This window comes from Gadus morhua, chromosome 5 (assembly GCF_902167405.1).
Source record: "Gadus morhua chromosome 5, gadMor3.0, whole genome shotgun sequence".
NCBI classification, from domain to species: domain Eukaryota; kingdom Metazoa; phylum Chordata; class Actinopteri; order Gadiformes; family Gadidae; genus Gadus; species Gadus morhua.
In genome coordinates this window covers 13,060,747-13,082,269 of record NC_044052.1, presented here as the reverse complement: position 1 = coordinate 13,082,269, position 21,523 = coordinate 13,060,747, and the positions used below count along the sequence as shown (strand labels likewise).

Here is a 21,523-nt window from a genome sequence, read left to right as displayed (position 1 = left end):
TGTGTGCATGTGTGTGTGTGTACTACAAACACTGGGACCGTGTGATAACATCTGAGTCAGGCCTCAGCAGAACTCAGCCACAGTCATCAAGTCTTGGGAAGCTTCTGGAAAATACAGGAAAAAGATTCTGACAGCGGTTTAGAAAGTGAATCGTCGATCCAAGCCTGATTACAGCTGGTGTCACGCCTCTGAACACTGAAATGCCACTGCAGTATGCCGTCCAGGGTTGATGAACATCATCCCGCACAAGAGAGCATCACAAACACTTTGTTTCCTTGTTCCCCTCCACTCCCCAACACGTGTTTACTCAGCCCGGCCAACCAGCTCCAGGGCTGGGGCGGCCTCGGGACTCATGGTGCGCCCAGCGCTGTACCCTCAACCAGGCGTCTGCTAGACTCTGTACCTCCCTGCTGAGACAAGCCCCCGCATGCGGAGAGGAGGAGATTTGCATCTAATTTCCATCCAGGTAAAGGTGAACGGTAAGAAGAACCAACGGTTTACTGGAGGAGTTGGTGGGGGGCGAGAGAGAGAGAGAGAGAGAGAGAGAGAGAGAGAGAGAGAGAGAGAGAGAGAGAGAGAGAGAGAGAGAGGGAGAGAGAGAGAGAGAGAGAGAGAGAGAGGGAGAGGGAGAGGGAGAGGGAGAGGGAGAGGGAGAGAGAGAGAGAGAGGGCGAGGGAGAGAGAGAGAGGGATAGAGAGAGAGGGGGGATGGAATGAGGGAGAGGGAGAGGGAGAGAGACAGAGAGAGAGACAGAGAGAGAGAGAGAGAGAGAGAGAGAGAGAGAGAGAGAGAGAGAGAGAGAGAGAGAGAGAGAGACAGAGACAGAGACAGAGACAGAGGGAGGGGTGTGGGGGGGGGGGGAGTAAGGAGAAAAGAAGGAGTAATAAATTAGGGTAGGTAAACCGTAGCACCCAAAACAAATTGACAGTCACAACAGATAAGAATCCCAACGACCCGGAGTTGTTGGACTGAGAGCGGCAGGTAGCTGCACCCCACGGTGTCCCCTCCACCCGGCCCAACAGGGGTCCCCTCCAGCCAGCCCCACGGGGTCACCCCCGCACCGTTCAAGGGGGGCCGGGTGGGCCCAACTGCTGCTCAGGTCGGGTCCCCTCCACCTCCGCCTCAGACTGCTGCTATGGTGGGGTCCCCTCCACCTCCGCCTCAGACTGCTGCTATGGTGGGGTCCCCTCCACCTCCACCTCAGACTGCTGCTATGGTGGGATCCCCTCCACCTCCACCTCAGACTGCTGCTATGGTGGGGGCCACCTCCACCTCAGACTGCTGCTCTCTTTAAACCCTGCAAAGCCGTTTTGCTCCCACCATTTTAGAAATGTCCCTCTAAACTCAACTCTGATCTTTTTCTCTTTGAATGACATCACACACACACAAACACACACACAAACACAAACAACCATTTGTTCTGTTGGTTAGAATGTTTTCCTGTTAGATTAAGATGGCTGCTTTGTTTTGATCATAACGCCCCTCCTCCCCCTCCCCCCTCCTCCCCCTCCCCCCTCACCCCCCGTCTCTGTAGCTCTCCTCCTCAGACATTAGTCATCAGCCAAGGTTCCAAGCGACTACCCCCCTCACACACACACACACGTAGACCATCACACACACACACACACACACACACACACACGCAAACACGTACACACGTACACCATCATACATACATACACTTGCACACACACACACACACACACACACACACACACACACACACACACACACACACACACACACACACACACACACACACACCCCCACACACACACACACACACACACACACGTATGCACACAAACCCTAACACCTAAACAAAAAACAGAAAAACAACACACACACAAACGCACACACACAGTCCTGCCCTAACAGAGGTATCTGTGTCCTCAGTGCAAACACAAACAGACTCCCAAGAGCAGGTGTCTCTCACTGGGGTAAATAAACAGTTCACCAGGATACAGGAGCAGGAGCTGGAGATCTACCTGTGTGTCTGTGTGTGTGTGTGTGTGTGTGTGTGTGTGTGTGTGTGTGTGTGTGTGTGTGTGTGTGTGTGTGTGTGTGTGTGTGTGTGTGTGTGTGTGTGTGTGTGTGTGTGTGTGTGTGTGTCTGTGTGTGTTTTTCCAAAGAGCATATTATGCGCTGTTTAGGGAGACACTTTGAATATTGCCGATAGCATCTTCTCAGCCCCTTTCTGACAAAGGGGAAACGCTGTTTGTTTTCTGTAACAGTCGTTATTTTAGCACAGACGCCTCCAGCTAGGATTAAACTGATGGAGCCACAGGCCAATGCAAATAGAATAGAATAAGGTGCAATATTATAGTAAAATGACCGGAATGAAACCAACTCAAAAAGACAGACACATATATTCAGATAGATAGACCTTTTTTCTGAAAAACATCCTCGGATATTTGCAGCTCCATTTGCAGTTTTCCTCCAGATATAAACTATGAACTGTGGTTGGTTGTTTAGTTCTGCAACATGAGAAGTGACAGGACCCTCACATCTCAGCTCTGTGCGTCTTTGAGCGCCAGTTTATGGCGCTCTGCCTCATCCCGGCGCACCGCCTGGTTGACCAATCACAACTACACCTATCACCTGCTAAGCTCCGCCCCACGCTTCACCTGCTATCCAATCAGTAGCCCCGTCACAGGTAAAACCGGCCTCAATAACTGAGTATATGGCAAAAAGCGAGAAAAGCCGACAAAACCCGTTCTCTCAGGGACAGCATTGCCTGCGCCTCATCCGTGGAGTGATTCGGTTTTTAGGTAAAGAAGACGGATCGGATTTTCAGTCCTAACTAGAAAGTCCAGTTCGACCAACCGAGATGTCACAGGAGCATGACAAGTAAGTGCACTCGCTCCTCATTTGTACTGCACAGAATCGCCGCAGTCTCCCGGGACACCAAGAACGCAATAGAGTGTTCATCTTTTTTTACTTTTTGAGCATTTTTACGCGGACCGGACGAGGATTTAAAGCGAGGCCATACATGGGTTTAGGTTGCTCTGTCTTTGAAAGGAGAGCCTGATTCTGGCTCCGGGTTCCCATGATGTCAGCGGTAGGGTAGGGTTCTGGCCCGGCCCGTGGGAGAGTTTAGCGCGTGACTCCAGCTGTCATGTTGGGGCTCGTTCCCGCGGAGCCGCACAGGTGTGCAGCCTCCAACGGTCGTCCCGCGGAGGGGCCAGAGGATTGGTCTCCTCCTGCGGTGTCACGGGATGAGACCCATCCACCTGTCGTCCCGCGGAGGAGCCAGAGGAAGGGTCTCTTACCGCGGGGTCCCGGGATGAGACGCTGAGGGGCTGACTACTGCTGGGTTTCTCTTTAGCCTGCAGTTATGTGGCTTGTCTTTCCTCTTGTTTGTTCAACAAGATGCTTGCAAAGTGAGTTCAAGTCACTTGACTGACATATTCGTGGTTCACTTTTTAAACTACTACTTAAAAATCCTGTAGGATGTTCCATCGTATGAACGATGCTTAGGCCTACGGTGTATGTGGACTTTGCGGCCGGAGAAGGTTGCCCTCCCCCGGCTGAACTCGTCCACCTGCAGGGCGTTGGCCCTCAGAGTAGAGAAAGTATCAGAACGTTTTGAGCGAAACTTTCAGTTCGTTTCGAGACACGGCTATTTAAATAGCATTAATACATGCTATTTATTTTTAGTTATAACCACAACATATTTGAAGTAGGCCTATATATATACGCTAATCCATCTCTTACCTTGTGGATTTCATGACTAGTAGCCTATATTTTTAACCAAATGAATAACGGATCTATCGAATTGCAAATCCCTGATGACTGAGATGGACATCTGAAGAATGGCACAATTAGATCTAGAATTACTAATCATCAGTTTCCCCTCAACTCTCTCTCTCTCTCTCTCTCTCTCTCTCTCTCTCTCTCTCTCTCTCTCTCTCTCTCTCTCTCTCTCTCTCTCTCTCTCTCTCTCTCTCTCTCTCTCTCTGTGCATTTGCTGTATTTGTTCCATTAATTATGACTTGAAAAAAAAGTAGGCGTGGATTTCGTTTCCAGGTGATAAAGTTTAGTTGGGATGTGTGAGGATTCAGAGGAAAAATGCACAAGACGTAAGGCTCGGTTGCCAGGGTGATGCCAACGTAGTGTGCTTGCTAATACAGTAGTAGCCTACCCTGATAGTATAAAGTATATAACCTGTTGAAGTTCTTTAGTGGCTGACAGGCCTGTCACTCCTTTAAAAAGAGCAAAGCATGTCAATCAAAATGTCAAACGAATCAAACATTATGAACATTAAAGTCCATAAAGTGTTGCACAGTCTTCTTTCGATCTCATTATAATTGAAACCATAGATTCCTTTGGTCTTATCCAGACTTTCTCAAAGACCTCACCTGATCATATTGTTGTAAGAGTGAAGAGAAGGGCACACACTCAGGTCCAAGAACCATCTTGAATCTAGAATCTTGAATCCTGATAACAATGAGGAGGAGGGGGTGAGGAGGAGGAGGAGGAGGAGGAGGAGGAGGAAGGGGGGAGCACGAGCAGGGGGGGAGAAGGATGAGGAGGAGGAAGGGGGGAGCAGGAGGAGGAGGAGGAGGGGGAGTAGGAGGAGGTGGAGGGGAGCAGGAGAATGTGGGGGAGCAGGAGGAGGGGGAGGAAGAGGAGGCGGAGGGGGGAGGAAGGAAGGATCCAACGGTGGAGAGAAGAGGAGGGTGGGGGTAGAAGGAGGAGTAGGAGGAGGAGGAGGGGGAGGAGGAGGAGGAGGATGGGGAGGAGGAGGAAGAGGGGGGAGGAGGAGGAAGTGGAGATATTGTGTGCAGAGGGGCGCTCCCTCTGTAAAACCTCAGCAGAGCTCCTCTCTGCTCCACCGGAATGTCTCAGAGAGAGGAGTCTGTCAAAAGTAACGTTGTCATTAACCAATCAGAGGCAGCCAGAGTGGTCACACCGGTAGAGCATCTTTTTTTGTACATTTCCAAAGCTGAGATTTGTTACACGCACAGACGCACACACAAACAGAAACACACACACACAGAAACACACACACACACGCACGCACGCGCGCGCGCGCGCACACACACGCACGCACGCACGCTCGCGCGCACACAAGGAACTAGAACAACAGGCACTCCAGATTCGTCCCCCTCATCATCATCATCATCATCATCAACAGGGTGTTAAAACCAGTTGGTTCACTCCTTGAAACAAACTCTCATCTGTCCTGATTCTGATTCACACGGGATCATAAACACGTCTGAGATCACGCGGGCCTCAGGTGCCGCCACGGGGCGGGGCTGATCACGGTCATGACTAAAACAACAAACCCCAGAGCGTCTCAGGTGGGGAGCAGAGTCTGAACTCTGCAGAGTCTGAACTCTGATCTCAGGCCTTTGCCGTTCCCTTATGCTGCCGTAGAATAGTAGAAGACAAACACGTAGAGATGACGAGAATAGTACAGAGTAGTTGATTCTAGTACAGAATACAAGCTATTAGAATGGTTACAGAAGATTAAATACTAGAAGATATAACTTTATTTTTTAAGTATGAAATATTTTAAATAAGTTTTTTATCCCCCCCCCCCCCCCCCTCTCATTGGACCCTCCCTCCCTCCCTCCCCCTCCCTCCCTCTCCTCCCTCCCCCCCAGCAAGCGGGCGGTCTTGGTTTTGCAGAACGACCCAGCCTACGGGGGCCAGCGGCGGTCCTTCACCACGGAGGACGAGGCCTGGAAGTCCTTCCTGGAGAACCCGCTCACCGCCGCCACCAAGGCCATGATGAGCATCAACGGAGACGAGGACAGCGCCGCCGCCCTGGGCCTGCTCTACGACTACTACAAGGTGAGCCAACCCTGAGGGAGGGAGGCTCTGGGCCTGCTATAGGACTACAGAGAGAGAGAGAGAGAGAGGAGGGAAGGCAAAGGGCGTTGGAGATTAGGGACTGAAAAGGGTGCGTGAACTCCAGTTAAACCCAAACAGCGTGGTTGTAAGAAGGAGGCACCACACCAAACCCTTCCAGACCTGACCTCCATAGGCGTCATCCGCGATGACGACAGGCGGCAGCACCGTAGCTCGGAGAGGCCAGGGGAGGCTAGGAGGACCCGCTGGATGTGATGTGGTCAGGAGGATGAGCGGCTGTGTTTACCTTCCCACACAGGTGCCCAGGGAGAAGAGAACAATCACGCAGAGCAAGACAGATGCCATGGGCTCTGATGTGGATCCCAACAAAAGGTAGGCGCCTGACCTCACCTAATACCCCCTTGTAAAGAGCCGGGCCTGGACGCACCGCCCCCTGGAGCGGAGCACGTGGCAGGGTGGGTGGGCGAGTGTGTGTGTGTGTGTGTGTGTGTGTGTGTGTGTGTGTGTGTGTGTGTGTGTGTGTGTGTGTGTGTGTGTGTGTGTGTGTGTGTGTGTGTGTGTGTGTTCAGGTGGGTGCGTGTATTATACTATTTTCTACGCCTTTATTAAATAGTCATTTTTTTAAGTATTCATCTTAGGTAAGTGAACTCTCTCCTCCTCTTCCTCTTCCTCTTCCTCCTCCTCGTCTCCTTCTTGCAGGCACCAGCTCCAGACTGGCCACTCCATCACCGCGCTCCAGGACACCTCCATGGCCAACGTGGAGAGCAGGATCCAGGTGCTGAAGGGGCCCTTCAACATCCTGCTGCCCAACCATTTGACCCAGGACAAGAGGAGCTCCTTCACCACGCCAGGTCAGTGGAACGAGGAGTGATGGACGGTAGAAGAAGAGAGGTCCGTGTGCATCCACCTGTAGAGATGAGCTTGGGTCAATGAGACACCGCTGGGTGGGGATTCGCCTATGCTAAGATGCTAATGCTAATGCTAAGACTCAGTTCGAGATGGGGTTGCCTTATTGGTCCCTCTCCACCTCCCCAGTGTCCATCGCGGCGGGGTCCAACTACACCTCGGTGAAGACGGAGGGCCCCACCCAGGGCTTCTCGCTGGCCGTGCAGAACCCCTGCGCCGAAGGCCAACACCACCCCCACAGCTTCGACAGGCAGATGGTCCACAGCTCCGTCCAGTTCACCTCCAACGCCCGCACACCACCCGACTCCACCTTCCCCGAGAGCTACAAGGACAGCTCCCAGGAGGTGGGGGTCCGTGTGTGTGTGTGTGTGCGTGTGTGTGTGGTGTGTGAGTGTGTGTGTGTGTGTGTGTGTGTGTGTGTGTGTGTGTGTGTGTGTGTGTGTGTGTGTGTGTGTGTGTGTGTGTGTGTGTGTGTGTGTGTACACACTTGTGTTTTTTAGCGTGTTTAGGGTGCCTGTGTGTGTTAGTGTGTGTTTCTGGTGCGTGTGTGTTAGTGTGTGTTTCTGGTGCCTGTGTGTTAGTGTGTTCATGGTGCCTGTGTGTTAGTGTGTTCATGGTGCCTGTGTGTTAATGTGTTTCTGGTGCCTGTGTGTTAGTGTGTTTCTGGTGCCTGTGTGTTAGTGTGTTCATGGTGCCTGTGTGTTAGTGTGTTTCTGGTGCCTGTGTGTTAGTGTGTGTTTCTGGTGCCTGTGTGTTAGTGTGTTCATGGTGCCTGTGTGTCCACCATTAGAGACCTCCACCTATACTCTCTCCCCACCGTCCCAGCGAGGCCTTCCTCAAAGCCTTTCTCTCCTCCCCTCTCCCGGGCTGGCCCTGTCTCTCAGATCTCTGCTTGGGACACAATGGGCCTTTCACCTGATCCCACGCAGGCCTGGTGGACTCAGGCTCCCCTGCTCTTATTTGAACATGCCAAAATAAGGTCCAGCGTGTTATTATGCCATTGTCTCAGCCACACAATAAAGTGCTGTACTTCCCCCCTACAATGGCCACAGAGCCTTTCTCTCCCTCTGTCTATCCCTCTCTCTTCCCTTTCTCCCTTTTTAAAGCTGGAGGGGGATTACCTTAAAAGAGGAGTAACCCAACAAAACCCCTTTACACTGGCGGGGGAGGGAGGGGGAGGGAGGGGAGGAGAGATGGGAAAACTAGGAGGACTGGGAGAGGTGAAAGAGAGAGGGAGAGGAAGAGTAGATGAGAAAAGAGCTAGCTCGCATATATATATATGTATATATATATATATATATATATATATACAGTATATACACATATATATACAATATTATATAACAATAATATATTCAATATTCTCATTACAAATGTAGCCCAAATGCTATTAATATTTTTTGGACAATTGCTGAGGGAGTTGATTCAACATTCTGAAATTAAAAACATATGTTAGACTCTCCCAATACAAGTGCATGTGTTGTTCCCCCCATGTCTCACGCTCCCCTTTTCACCTCCTCCCCACGTCTCTCTCTCTCTCTCTCTCTCTCTCTCTCTCTCTCTCTCTCTCTCTCTCTCTCTCAGGTGTTCTCCTTCCCGGGGGATCTCCAGTTACGTATGTCGTCCATCGTGACGCCCGAGGACTACAGCGCCTTCGAATCTGTCTCGGGGTGAGCTGCCTCCCTCTGTCACACACCGGGGAGGGGGGGGCTCCTCCCACAAACACATCGAGGGGGAGAGGCTCCGCCCACACAGACCGGGGAGGAGAGACTCCGCCCACACAGACTGGGGAGCGGCCCGTTAACGCAGGGCCGCTCGGAGCCACCAGGCTCCCTTAGAGACACCAGGCTCCCTTAGAGACACCAGACTCCCTTAGAGACACCAGACTCCCTTAGAGACACCAGACTCCCTTAGACACCAGGCTCCCTTAGACACCAGACTCCCTTAGAGAGACCAGACTCCCTTAGAGACACCAGACTCCCTTAGAGACGCCAGGCTCCCTTAGAGACACAGAGTCTGGTGTCTCCGTTCCGAGATCAGCGTGTGTCTGTCTGGGGGGACACACAATCTGACAGACACACTGATCCCAGAGCGAAGACACCAGACTATTAGAGACAGGGGACACAAACTCAGACACGCTGATCCCAGAACAGCAGGACGGACTGATGGAGCCCAGATGGGTTAGGGTCGGGCTGACATTGTATGTTCATAGCTATGGAACAGACGACAGGGAGCACACTGTTTCTAACTAGCAGCAGCGGACACTTTTATTCCCAAGGCCACTCACAAGGAGTCTGGATGCATGATGTCATCACTGGGCGGTAGCACCCCCTCTCTTCCCCCCTCAAAAACAATCTCCACAATTAGTAAGCCTCCTCCTGTGGTTAACAGACCTGAGGTCATAGGTTCATCTTCTCACTCTAAGAAAATTACGAAAATTACGAAAATGTCCGACAATGTTTTGGTATTTACTCATCTATGAACACATGATTTTTCAGGAGTGACTATGAGTACACTCTGGAAGCGTCCAAGTCTCTGCGGCAGAAGACGGGCGACGGCACGATGACTTACCTGAACAAGGGACAGTTCTACCCCATCAGCCTCAGGGAGATCGACAACAACAAAGGGATCCAGCAGCCCATCACCAAAGTCCGGGTGAGAGGAAGCTGGTGGCATCACTCAGTGTTATCCAGACTCATTTGTTTATTCATATTTCATTATTCTGGAAGTCTGTACATCACAAATAAAGTTATTATTATTATTAGTAGTAGTAGTGGTGGTGGTGGTTGGGGTAGTAGTAGAAGCAGTAGTAGTAGTAGTAGTAGTAGTAGTAGTAGCAGTAGCAGTATTAGTAGTAGTAGTAGTAGTAGTAGTAGTAGTAGTAGTAATAGTGGTAGTGCTGGTGGTGGTGGTGGTGGTGGTCGGAGTAAAGCAGCATTATTAGTATGAAACGTTGGTGCATCAGGGTCAGTACTCAGGTACTGACCCTGATGCACCAACTGGTGGTTTTGAGGACCCGTCCCCCCGTGCTGACATCTCTCCCTCCCCCCCCCCCCCCCCCTCCCCCCCAGAGTGTTGTGATGGTGGTGTTCGGGGAGGAGAAGTGCAGAGACGACCAGCTCAAGCACTGGAAGTACTGGCACTCCCGACAGCACACGGCCAAGCAGCGCTGCCTAGACATCGGTGAGGCCACACCCCTCCTGACTCAACGGGCACCCAGTCCACTTAAATAAAACAACAGTAACACGGATGGCAAACACACACACACATGCACACGCACATGCACACGCAAACGCAAGCACACACACACACACACACACACACACACAGTACCCTGAACCTCGATGATGCACACCAGACAACTTATTTTCTTGTGCAAATATTTGAGAGAGATCATCACAGTTGCGCTACGATACCCTTTACGTGATGTTTTTGTCCTAGGCAATACAGTTAGGTAGCACAATAGAGGGATTCTATACAGCTGAACCCTCAAGATGATAGCTGGTGTTTGGAAGGTGGCCAACGGATGACTAAGGGAGCCTTAAGTTGGATTAGACGGCCATGTTTGTCTGTTAGCGGGTTAGCTGGTTTTGAATGATGACAGCACTGCAGCCTAGTTCATTGTGGACTCTGATGATCAATCTTCCTGTGTCTGCAGGTGGAAGGCAGACACAGGTTTGATTCATTGCAGACAGCTAGAGATAAGGCAGGACTATGCAGAAGGGAATGAAAAGCAAAATACCAAAACAAACCTGATGTTCCTTGGTACGAGAAATTGGCAATTATGAAACGTTACTCTATCTCGAGGAAACATGTCTGAGGACCCCGATAACAGCTAACTGACAGCTGAGTATAGTGGTCCATCTCCTCCATATTCTAGAGTATATATTAACCCCCCTGTGTCCAGCGGACTACAAGGAGAGCTTCAACACCATCGCCAACATAGAGGAGATCTCCTACAACGCCATCTCCTTCACCTGGGACACCAACGAGGAGGCCAAGGTGAGGCGCGCACACACACACACACACGCACGCACGCACGCACGCACGCACGCACGCACACGCACACACACACACACACACACACACACACATACATGTGCATACATGTGCATGACTCATGTGTCACAGCGTGAGCATGACCAAAAATAGACTTCTTCTCTCCTCCCCTTAAGTGTCAAATGTTAGTGTGTGTGTGTGTGTGTGTGTGTGTGTGTGTGTGTGTGTGTGTGTGTGTGTGTGTGTGTGTGTGTGTGTGTGTGTGTGTGTGTGTGTGTGTGTGTGTGTGTGTGTGTGTGTACTTGCGTGTGTGTACTTGTGTGTGTTTGTGTGCTTGTGTAGACACAACTGTCCCAACAAGCTTTACCTGTCGCCCTTGTTGTGATGCTGGAGCGAGGCGTGTTGTCGCCCAAGACAGCCCGCACAATGGGCCCAGGTATGAGGAAACTGGGCCGCGGGGAAGGGGGGGGGGTTAGGACCTGGTGTGACTCGGCTCAATAGAAGCCTGTCAGACGGACTGCTCCTCCATCTTACCCATGTCTCATCTCCTTCCTCCTCAACGAGTCGGTCGGGTTTTGAGGCAGCGCTCTCCAAACGTGTGTTTGTCCCCAGAGATCAGCCTCTGCTCCTCGTAGACGGAATCACGGCCTCTCTGGAGTTCAGTAGTACGGCCAGCGGCTCTGTGATCTGAGGATAGAACCAGCTAGAGCTGGGTAGAACCAGGTAGACCAGGTAGAACCAGCTAGAGCCGGATAGAACCAGGTAGACCGGATAGAACCAGGTAGACCGGATATAACCAGGTAGAGTGGATAGAACCAGCGAGAGTGGAAAGAACCAGGGTCAAGTTTGGATAGAACCATCTAGAGCTGGATAGAACCAGGTAGAGTGGATAGAACCAGGTAGAACGGTTAGAACCAGGTAGACTGGATAGAACCATCTAGAGTTTGAGGTGCAGGGAAAAGCGATGAAGCCAACAATATAACTTGGTGTTCTGTCTAGATTTATTATATGCTATATATTAAGTAGTCCGAGTGTTTCCCTCAAACGAATAGGTCTCTGAAATTGTGCAATATAGGCCTAATATTAAATACGCTAACAATTTCACATTAGTATATGCTATACGTGAACCTCCTAAGATGGCGCTATTTGATTGGTTCGCTACACACGCTCATTGGGCGATATCCCATGATTGGGATCTCAAATTCAGGATATTGTTTTCGTAACGGGAGGCGCGTGTGACGGTCGTCTCGTCACGCTAATTAAAACTAATAAACCGCTAATAAAAACAAAAAGGTTCCGGCAAAAAGTGTGATCTTGTTTATTTTTGGAGTTCTCACGTGTAGTATACATTAAAACAATTATTCACCTCAGGCTCTGTCAATAGTGGGGAATAGTAATGTATATATTATATTGAGCCACTTGTTTCCTAATACCAAGATCATTGTGTGAAATATTGTCTAAAGGTTGAATAAAACTAATCTGGAATATATTGACTCTCAATAAACTATTGCGATTAGGAAACCATCCATCACTGCAGATATCATGTGTGTCTTCAGTCTGTATGAAACAAACCAAATATATTTATATGAATATAATTATAACCGTACCAATGTTTACTTGTCTTGTAAGCTGATATGTCTCAAATTTGACAATTTAAAACAAACGTTATGGTATTGTGTCTGACACACATTGCCGTACTCGCATTGTAGAATTACTAATCAAATAGTATAATCACTTTGTAATAAAGAATATTATTTGTTCTTTAATAATTATATCCTACCTCATCACCTACTCAACACAGCCCTTTCCTGGCGTGACCCCTCAAACGGTACACTCTGCAGCCCTTCTGTCTGGGCCGGATATCTGCTCAGAGGCTGCATCATGTGACTACATCATTTGACTAATAGTTCAGAACAGGACTGACGGGCGTCACTCGCCAGACACACACAACGTCTTCCCAGCTTGGGTTAACGTCTGAAACAGCCGGGTATTCTCAAAGCAAAACAAATTTGACGCGTAAAGTAAAGAGGAAATAAAAGAAGGGAAAATTAAACCAAATCGTTCAGCATACCACTCAAATAGAACACAAACAGAGAAGAGAAGAGATGCTGATGATCCATCAGACCCCCACACCGTGTTGGCCGACACAGGACGAGGAGGGAGCTGTGTTGGGGGGGGGGGGGGGGGGGATGGTCTTCACGCACACATACTTCATGCAAATACGCTCCGGGTGTCTCCGGGTGTCTTCAAGCCCACACGCACACCAGGATCCAGGTCTGCGTGTCCCATGGCCCCGGGCCGATGCCGAGTCCGTAACTCCTCTTGTGTGCGAACGGCTGTTTGTACTGCAGCCTCTGAGCAAGCAGAGTCCCACCGCACCAGGATGCTCTAACCGCACATACCAACGCACACACAGAGACGCAGACACAGACTCACAGTCTATCTGTCACTCTTCCTCTTTCTTCCTCCGCTATTAGCTCGCTCTCTCTCTCGCGCTCTCGCTCTCGCTCTCCCTCTCGCTCTCTCTCTCGTACAAACACACACATCCACGCACGCACCCTAACACACAGAAACATATGCACACACTCACACACACACTCCCAGTCGCACTCTATCTGTCACTCTGTCTCTATCTATCTCCCTATTTTTTCCTTCTCTCTCTCTCTCTGTCTCTCTCTCTCTCTCTCTCTCTCTCTCTCTCTCTCTCTCTCTCTCTCTCTCTCTCTCTCTCTCTCTCTCTCTCTCTCTCTCTCTCTCTCTCTCTCGTACAATCACACACATCCACGCACACACCCTAACACACAGAAACACAAAGACACCCATGCACACACACACAAGCAAACACATACCCACACACACACAGGCACACACCCTCACATGCACACATGCACACCCACACACGCAGAGCTAATTGCAAACTGCGGTGTGTATGTTGGCTGTGTTGGCCTGCATGCCCCCTGGTCATTTGAGTTACAGATGTAAAGACTATGCTGATTCCAGGCCAGCCCTTTACAAATGTTGAACTGCTCTCGGGCTGTTTACTTAATCCTGAGCAGAACTTCATCTCAGATCTCATTATTAAGCTTAGCACAGTTGGATTTTCTAACTAATTTTTCTTTACTTTACCCCAAAAAATAAACACTAGGCTTATATATTATTGGTTATTATTTGGGGTCAACGTGTTTTCCTGGGCAAATATATGTCTATCGTGTTTGGCTTTCCAACTATACAGCTATAAATCCTACACGGGTATGATTAGCAGAGATACCAGTAGAGGGCGCTGCAGAACGCATAATGGAGGCGCTCGACGTCCTAAACTCGTTCCTATTCTGCTGAACCACTGCCAATTATAACGCTGTCAGGTGGTACGCAACATATTTACACACTTTTATGAGGAAAAAACACACTTTCTGTCCCTGACCCTAATCCATTCATGCGTTATTCTACAATATAACGCACTTCACTTAACATCCTTCTATTCACTATTCCTATTGATTTGGCAGCTGGTTTTATCCAAAGCATCTTTCAGACGTGTGTACGAGCAGGGATGAGTGAGGCGTCTCTCTCTCTATTAGGGAGCGTTCAGGCAGCCTGCGGACGATGTGGTCTGAACCCAGAGAGCTGCCCGGCCGGGACTCAGACAAACACCCTTCACACATGCCTTCATCCCCTCCTCTCTCCTCTCTGCTCTCGGCCCTCCTCAGATCTTCATCTCGGTCAACTGCCTGAGCACGGACTTCTCCTCGCAGAAGGGGGTGAAGGGTCTGCCGCTGAACCTGCAGATCGACACCTACAGCTACAACAACCGCAGCAACAAGCCCATCCACCGCGCCTTCTGCCAGATCAAGGTCTTCTGCGACAAAGGCGCCGAGCGCAAGATCCGCGACGAGGAGAGGAAGCAGTCCCGCCGGAAGGGGAAGGTGTCGGAGCACAGCAGCACCATGGGGGCCTGTGAGTCCAGCTCCGTCATCCAGGGGGGGCCCGAGGGAGGGGACGGGGCCACCATGTAGGGGCTGCAATGTAGGGGCCGTAATGTAGGGGCCGTAATGTAGGGGCAACCATGTGGGGCCCATGTTGGGGATGCCGTGTAGGGGCCACCCTGTTGGGGCCGCCACCTTGGGGCCGTCGTGTTGGGGCCACAGTAAAGGGGCCGCCGTGGGCCTGCCATGTAAGTGCCGCCATGATGGGGCCTCCGTGCAGGGGCCGCCATGTTGGGGCCGCTCATTCTCCCTGATGAACTGCAAACATAGCCCCCAGGTTATGGGTAAGTGACTCACTGGCCGCGTGCTCTCTGCCCCCCAGTCGCCGACGTCAAGGTCCCGCTGCTGCAGAAGAAGAACGACGTCACCACCTTCAAGATGATGAGCGACTTCGAGACGCAGCCGGTCCTCTTCATCCCCGACATCCACTTCTCCAGCTTCCAGCGCCATGTGAGTGTGGGGGCCAGAGCACCCATCACACACACTCATCACACACACACTCACTCATACAGACACACTCATCACACAGAACCATTACACTCGTATTTACGATCACCTTCAAAAGGCCGCCCACAAATATAGGAATTTAGAGTCTGTCAATCCATCTTTCCATATGTCTGTCCGTCTTTCTGTCTGCCTGTCTGTGTGTCTGTGTGTCCATCTATCCATCTGTCTGTCTGTCCATCCGTCCATCTGTCTCTACACCTGCCTGTCTTTCCATCTATCCATCTGTCTGTCTCTCTGTGTCTCCTGTTGACCCTTCTGATCCAGTGAGTGTAGCGCCCCTCGTGGTTCAGCTCAGAGCGGGTGTCCCTCTCTCTCTCCGCTCCTCTCACCGCTCCTCGTGAGAGTAAAGGGCATTCGAGGCAGCGGGCCGATGCCAGGCGCGCCCTGGCTGCCAGTTGGCGGGAACACGCTGAGCTCTCCTAAACAGGTCTGAGCCTTCCGGGAGCCGTGACACACCCCCGCTCACGGCTTTGTTCCGCAGGAATTAGTCACAGTTGGTGGATTCGCCCGCAAGTCGCTACCAAACACCAAGACAAGCAAAGCAAAGTGACCCAGCGAGCTTAAAGGGAAAGGTTACCCTGTTCAAATATGGTGTGAAGGACAGGACGGACACACACACACACACACACACACACACACACACACACACACACGCACACACAGGCACACGGTCACACACACACAGGCACACACACTGGCACACACACTGGCATACACACACCACACACTGGCATACACACACACAAACACACACACACAGACACACGCACACACAGGCACACACGCACACACACACAAGATGCAGACTCATGTCTTGGAAGATGGATGGAACAGGTGTGTGAAGATGACACATTTCTCAATAAGTGGCAGGTTGCCTGGCCTCCTCATTGTCACTCAGAGATGTTCCTCCCTCCACCTACGCTCTGCCCACGGACCCTGAGCAGGGGACACACCCAGCTCACATGCCCAGACACTGCCCCCTGTAGGACAAACAGAGTATTTACATTCCACTTGAAGCCCTTCCTGAGCGGACATGTTTTCTAGCCTCAGGCGGATGTCGTTCTTCAAATGCATTTCAGAGAACAAAGGAGTGGCGCGTGACTGCCCCTTTGGTGGCCGGGGGTAGGACAGTGGGGTCAGAGTTCAGCTCCGCCCCGTGACTGCCCCTCTGGTGGCCGGGGGTAGGACAGTGGGGTCAGAGCTCAGCTCCGCCCCTTGACTGCCCCTCTGGTGGCAGGGGTAGGACAGTGGGGTCAGAGTTCAGCTCCGTTTTCGCTCTTCCTTTGAACTCCGCACGCTTTTATTTTTGGAACTCGGAGATGACATTGACCCTGGCGGACCGCCCTGATAAGCCCGGGGTCAACTCTCAGAATAGATCTGTATTGACAGCTCTGATGCCAATCGATAAGGCATGGATGTCCGAAAAGCCTCTTTCTGGGAACAAACATCTCCACCTGCCCTTTGATCAGACACACTGTCCACCATGCGGCAGCGTGTCGATCTACAGCGGTAGAACTGCATCGCTGATGCTAAAGTTGTGATTTAAAAATACTATCGTGCAATCGTTTTTTTGGGGGGGGGGTCATATCTGTTAAAGTATTTGTCATATTTAATAGTATAAATATAGCAAATGAGTAGGTGTTTTGGTGGTGCAGTTCTAGAAAAAGCCAAGTCTCGCTGAAATATGACTGCAAAACATTGTTGTGGGCAATCTGATATTCTGGCTAAACTTTCCCCTCTCCCTCACTCTCTCTCTCTCTCGCCCTGCAGCCTTTCACGACGGAGGAAGGAGAAGACAGGTGGGTTCCTTGAATCACTTCTAGGTAGACTGCATGCTTAGTGGGTCAAAAGATCAAGCGAGGTGAACCACATCGTTCAAAGAGTGGCAGGTTCTTCTTCCCTGACTCACCGGGAACATAACGTTCAGGAACAGCATCGCCTTCGAGAATGAGCATAACTCTGCCAAGACAGAAGACTAACCAATGTTTGTTTTCTGTTGCAATCTGTTGCTATGATGTAATGGTAATCATGTGTGTGCGCTTGTGTGTCATTTGCAGCTCTGGCATGAAGAGGGTGCCCTTTGCTGAAGACGAGTTTGGAACCCCTCCGAACAAGCAAGCAAGACTGGACGAACCAAAGAAAGGTAATGGTCGTTATGTGTAATGTGTGTGTGTGTGTGTGTGTGTGTGTGTGCGTGTGTCTTGGCGGCTGTCTCTCAGTCTCCAGGGTCATATGATCTTACCGAGTTCTTTGAAAACATGCTGAGGGCCACCCTGACCTCACAGAATACCTCTGCCCTGGCTTCTCTTCTTACCCTTGCACATCATGCACACAAACCAGCACACTGTGTGTCTGCATGCACGCAAATGCCACCACACTGGGAACCAGTGTGCCCTTTGCCCTGCATCCCTCTCCAGCGCTGCAGAGCCCAGGGCTCAGGCCCTGAGCAACGTTGTGTGTTTGCATCTCTCGTTACAGTGGTCCCTTACATCCAAATGTGTCTTTGTGGATTTGAACTGTCGTTCAAATCTGTTTAGATATATGCTACACCCTAGTGGGTGCTACACAATGGTGGTGGTTAGTGAGGTTCCCCCTTCCCTGTAAAAAGCGTCTGTGAGCGTCTAGAAAAGCGCTATATAAATTCAATCCATTATTATTCATTACAAGTATTTAAACTATAACAGTCCCATATTGAGTCATTGCAAATTGCAGAAATGTGTGGAAGAAATATTTTAGAAGCATAGTAGTTTAGTTACTCAGTTTAATTATACATTATTATTATTATTATTATCCAATGGAAGCTGCCCATCCTTGACCGAGTGTTGCCGCTAATCTGTGGCAGTAGTCAAAAACAACTACAACAGAAACATTCAACATCTACCTGTGCATCATTGAGTAACAATCTATTATATTAAGAGCATATCTATCATGCGAAATCTGATTCTGAATAATCAGCAGTGTGCCTGGCTATGTGTGTGCTTGTGTGTGTGTTTGTGTGCGTGCCTGTGTGTGTTTGTGTTTGCCTGTGTGCGTTCCTGTGTGTGTGCGTGCGTGTGTGTGTGTGTGTGTGTGTGTGTGTGTGTGTGTGTCTGTGTGTCTGTGCGTGCGTGTGTGTGCGTGTGCGTGTGCGTGTGCGTGTGTGTGTGTGTGGGTGGGCCCGTGGGCTGGCTCACGCCGCGGCCGGGTGCCAGGGGTAGACAGTTGGTCCGGGCTCTGGTCCAGAGATAACACCGCTCTGGAGCCAGCAGCACCCTGCTCGTGAACAGGGTGGGGGTGGTGGGGGGCGGTGGGGGCGGGGGCGCTGGGGGGATAGGGGTGGGGTCGGGCGGGTGTAGGGCGTGACCGACCTGAGATGCCAGCCTTGAGGTTGTACCCACTCCCTCCTGGAGGCGGGGCTTGGGGATAAAGCCCTGGCATAAAAGACTGACGTGTGTAGAGATGTGTGGGGGGCAGACCTACAGCCTGTTTGTTGCTCCTTCTGCCCGTGATAAGACACTACTTAGACGGTACTTTATTAATCCTAGACGGAATAGACATTTCGGGATATCAGGGAGAGACTCAGAAGGAGACCGACGCCATATTAAAGATTCAAGGCAACAGTTCAGTTTCTAGGGTGAACTGTAATTTGGGTTGAGTTTCCAGTTGGATTTCGGGCTGGGGAAAGGATCTATATGATCCTTGTGTGTTTTTCTTTGTTCATCTCATGTTGACATCTGTGCCCTGTAATACCTCTGTATATAACACCTGATGATCTGTATCCTTCCTCTTTGTCTGACGCAGTCCTTCTGTACGTACGCAAAGAAACAGAGGAGGTGTTTGACGCTGTCATGCTGAAGATCCCCACCCTGAAAGGCCTTGTGGAAGCTGTGAGTACAACACACAACAGACGGACTGCTCCACCTTCTGCTGAATCCCATCCTCACCACCACTTGCTCCATCCAGAACCTCATAATGACTCTGAGCTGTCAGTGGGGGAGGATGAGGAGCGTCTTACACCTCATAACTCCTCTACCATTGTTGACCACACAGGGTGCTACCTAATGAGAGAGAGAGAGAGAGAGAGAGAGAGAGAGAGAGAGAGAGAGAGAGAGAGAGAGAGAGAGAGAGAGAGAGAGAGAGAGAGAGAGAGAGAGAGAGAGAGAGAGAGAGAGAGAGAGAGAGAGAGAGAGAGAGAGAGAGAGAGAGAGAGAGGTCCATATTAATATTTCACAACAAAAACTCTTGGGCCACAGATTTATAACTATATAGTGTGAGTGTGAGTTGCTGGTTTCCTGTGGAGAGGTCCAAGCAGCTCAGGCAAGAGGAAGTGGAAAATGGTGACAGGGGGGAATAGTAAGAGAGAAAGGAAAGAGAAAGTATAGGAGCAGGTTGAGTCAAAAAGCGAGTTAGCAGGGTTAAACAGGGTTGTTTACAGCTTGCAGTGTCTGAATGGGTGAGGGTGCAGTCAGACGCAGCAGCACCATATTCAGAATGAAACCATGCAGGGCCCAGGCCAAGCTCCTAGCGAACCTTTGGCTGTACGGAGCGATGCTTGGAGAAGTTATGTTTCTCAACCGATTTCCAGTTTCCATTCTGAAACTTTAATTGTTTAATGCAGCCAAATATAAAGGAGCTTGCTGTATATATACATTTATATCTAATTTTTTTTTTTTTTCTTCACTAGATATCAGAGAAATATGAGCTACCTTTGGCAAAAGTTGGAAAGGTCTACAAGAAATGCAAAAAAGGGTGAGTTCCACTTAATGTACGTTCAAATCCAGTAGATGTCTAATGTAAGCCCACTCAGACCCCCTGCTCACCACAACTCATACATCTTCTCTCCGTTCTCAGGATCCTAGTCAACATGGACGACAACATCATAAAGCACTACTCCAACGAAGACACCTTCCAGATCTCCATGGAGGAGATGGGAGGAATATACAAGCTCACCCTCACTGAGATCTGAGTCTCGGACGAGGTGGGAAGGCCTTCACTACTATGAGTTTACACTGAATCTAGCTGGTTTACCGGCAGTAACAGCTATGATCGCGAAGCTAATGGAGGGGATGGTGTGTCCCTGAGGTCAACGGGGGGCCTGTGTTTCATATGGAAACGCAGGATCTAATGGATTGTAGCTCTTATTATGCAAATGCATTGATTAAAGATAAAATGTAAACGTTTAAATTCTTTTTATAAAACTGTTTATGTGTACATAAGTATCGGGACATTGATGACACTCTTATGATGTTATTTTTATTTGTTAGTCGCAGCAGAATATGATTTTTACTTTGTCCAAAACATGCAGGGCTTTTATGTTGTCATCATACCTCATTCTATGGAGGCAACAATCTTTTTTTCACATGTGCAACAACATGTACAGGCATAATGTGTGTGTATTACGTGGACAGACAGCGATGGCCAGCACCTGTTGTTCCATTCTCTAAAGCCATAGCACTGATGATGCAGTCTGCAGGGTGACACACAGAGGGAAGAGAGAGGCCTAAAACAACCAGACCCCTGGGGTGTATTAACAGTGAAGATCCTGGCAGTATTTAGTTTCTAAAGCGCTCTTTACCGTGAGTTAAACGGTATAGTTGTACATATTAGGAATGACCACAGATACTGTTTGTATAAAATATAGTCTTTTTTTTCAGATCAAGTTTGATATCAAATATTTTCATCAGTATATAAAGTATTACATAACAGATGAGTAGAGGATACCTAATTCGAACATGGAGGTTCCCCTCTTTTGAGTAGAGTACAGTAGATAGACACCAGTTTCTCGCACATCCGCACAAACCATCCTGATAGTGCAATATCATATTTATCTCCAGACACAATCATTTTCTGATGGCCATTTCTTTGTGATATATTTGTGATGCATGTCAAAGTCAGGTCAGTGCCTTTGTCAAGCTCTGCTCTAAAGTAATGCTTGATCTGCACAACCTTTTGTATATCAGTACTTATGTGTATATATTTATTAAGAGTGTGGATGTGGGAACTTTTTACAATATATTTCCAAATGTCTAAACTACAATTAATAATATAAAGTTTTTTTTGGTTTCTTTTTCTATGAAGTTGTTTAAGAGCGTTATGATGTTAACATGTATTTAAATCCCGATGCATAATTCATTTTTGTAAAAGCATTGATGCAGTACGTCAATAAAAGAGGACTTTTACCTGTACCAGCTGTTGTTCTTGTTGATGTGATAAGATATGATATTATAGCAGTTATGGCATTGATACGGCTACTGTGTGTGTGTGTGTGTGTGTGTGTGTGTGTGTGTGTGTGTGTGTGTGTGTGTGTGTGTGTGTGTGTGTGTGTGTGTGTG

At 49.6% G+C, this 21,523-nt stretch overlaps 1 protein-coding gene across 2 annotated transcripts; it reads left to right on the top strand.

Annotated features, from left to right (window-relative positions):
- The first annotated feature begins 2,675 nt into the window (after positions 1–2,675).
- Positions 2,676–21,376, top strand: grhl1 (grainyhead-like transcription factor 1). 2 transcript variants are annotated; one of them, XM_030356687.1, is made up of 16 exons: positions 2,676–2,850; positions 5,613–5,802; positions 6,119–6,192; positions 6,520–6,671; positions 6,856–7,070; positions 8,311–8,396; positions 9,225–9,381; positions 9,798–9,909; positions 10,634–10,728; positions 14,430–14,676; positions 15,028–15,155; positions 16,983–17,011; positions 17,270–17,355; positions 18,993–19,078; positions 19,876–19,940; positions 20,043–21,376. In XM_030356687.1, exons 1-16 carry the CDS (start codon positions 2,831–2,833, stop codon positions 20,155–20,157), a joined length of 1,857 nt encoding a protein of 618 aa, XP_030212547.1. In that variant the 5' UTR covers positions 2,676–2,830; the 3' UTR covers positions 20,158–21,376. The 2 variants fall into 2 exon arrangements, with proteins under 2 accessions (XP_030212547.1, XP_030212548.1); XM_030356688.1 differs by lacking the exon at positions 2,676–2,850 and adding an exon at positions 2,873–3,383.
- Positions 21,377–21,523: the final 147 nt, after the last annotated feature.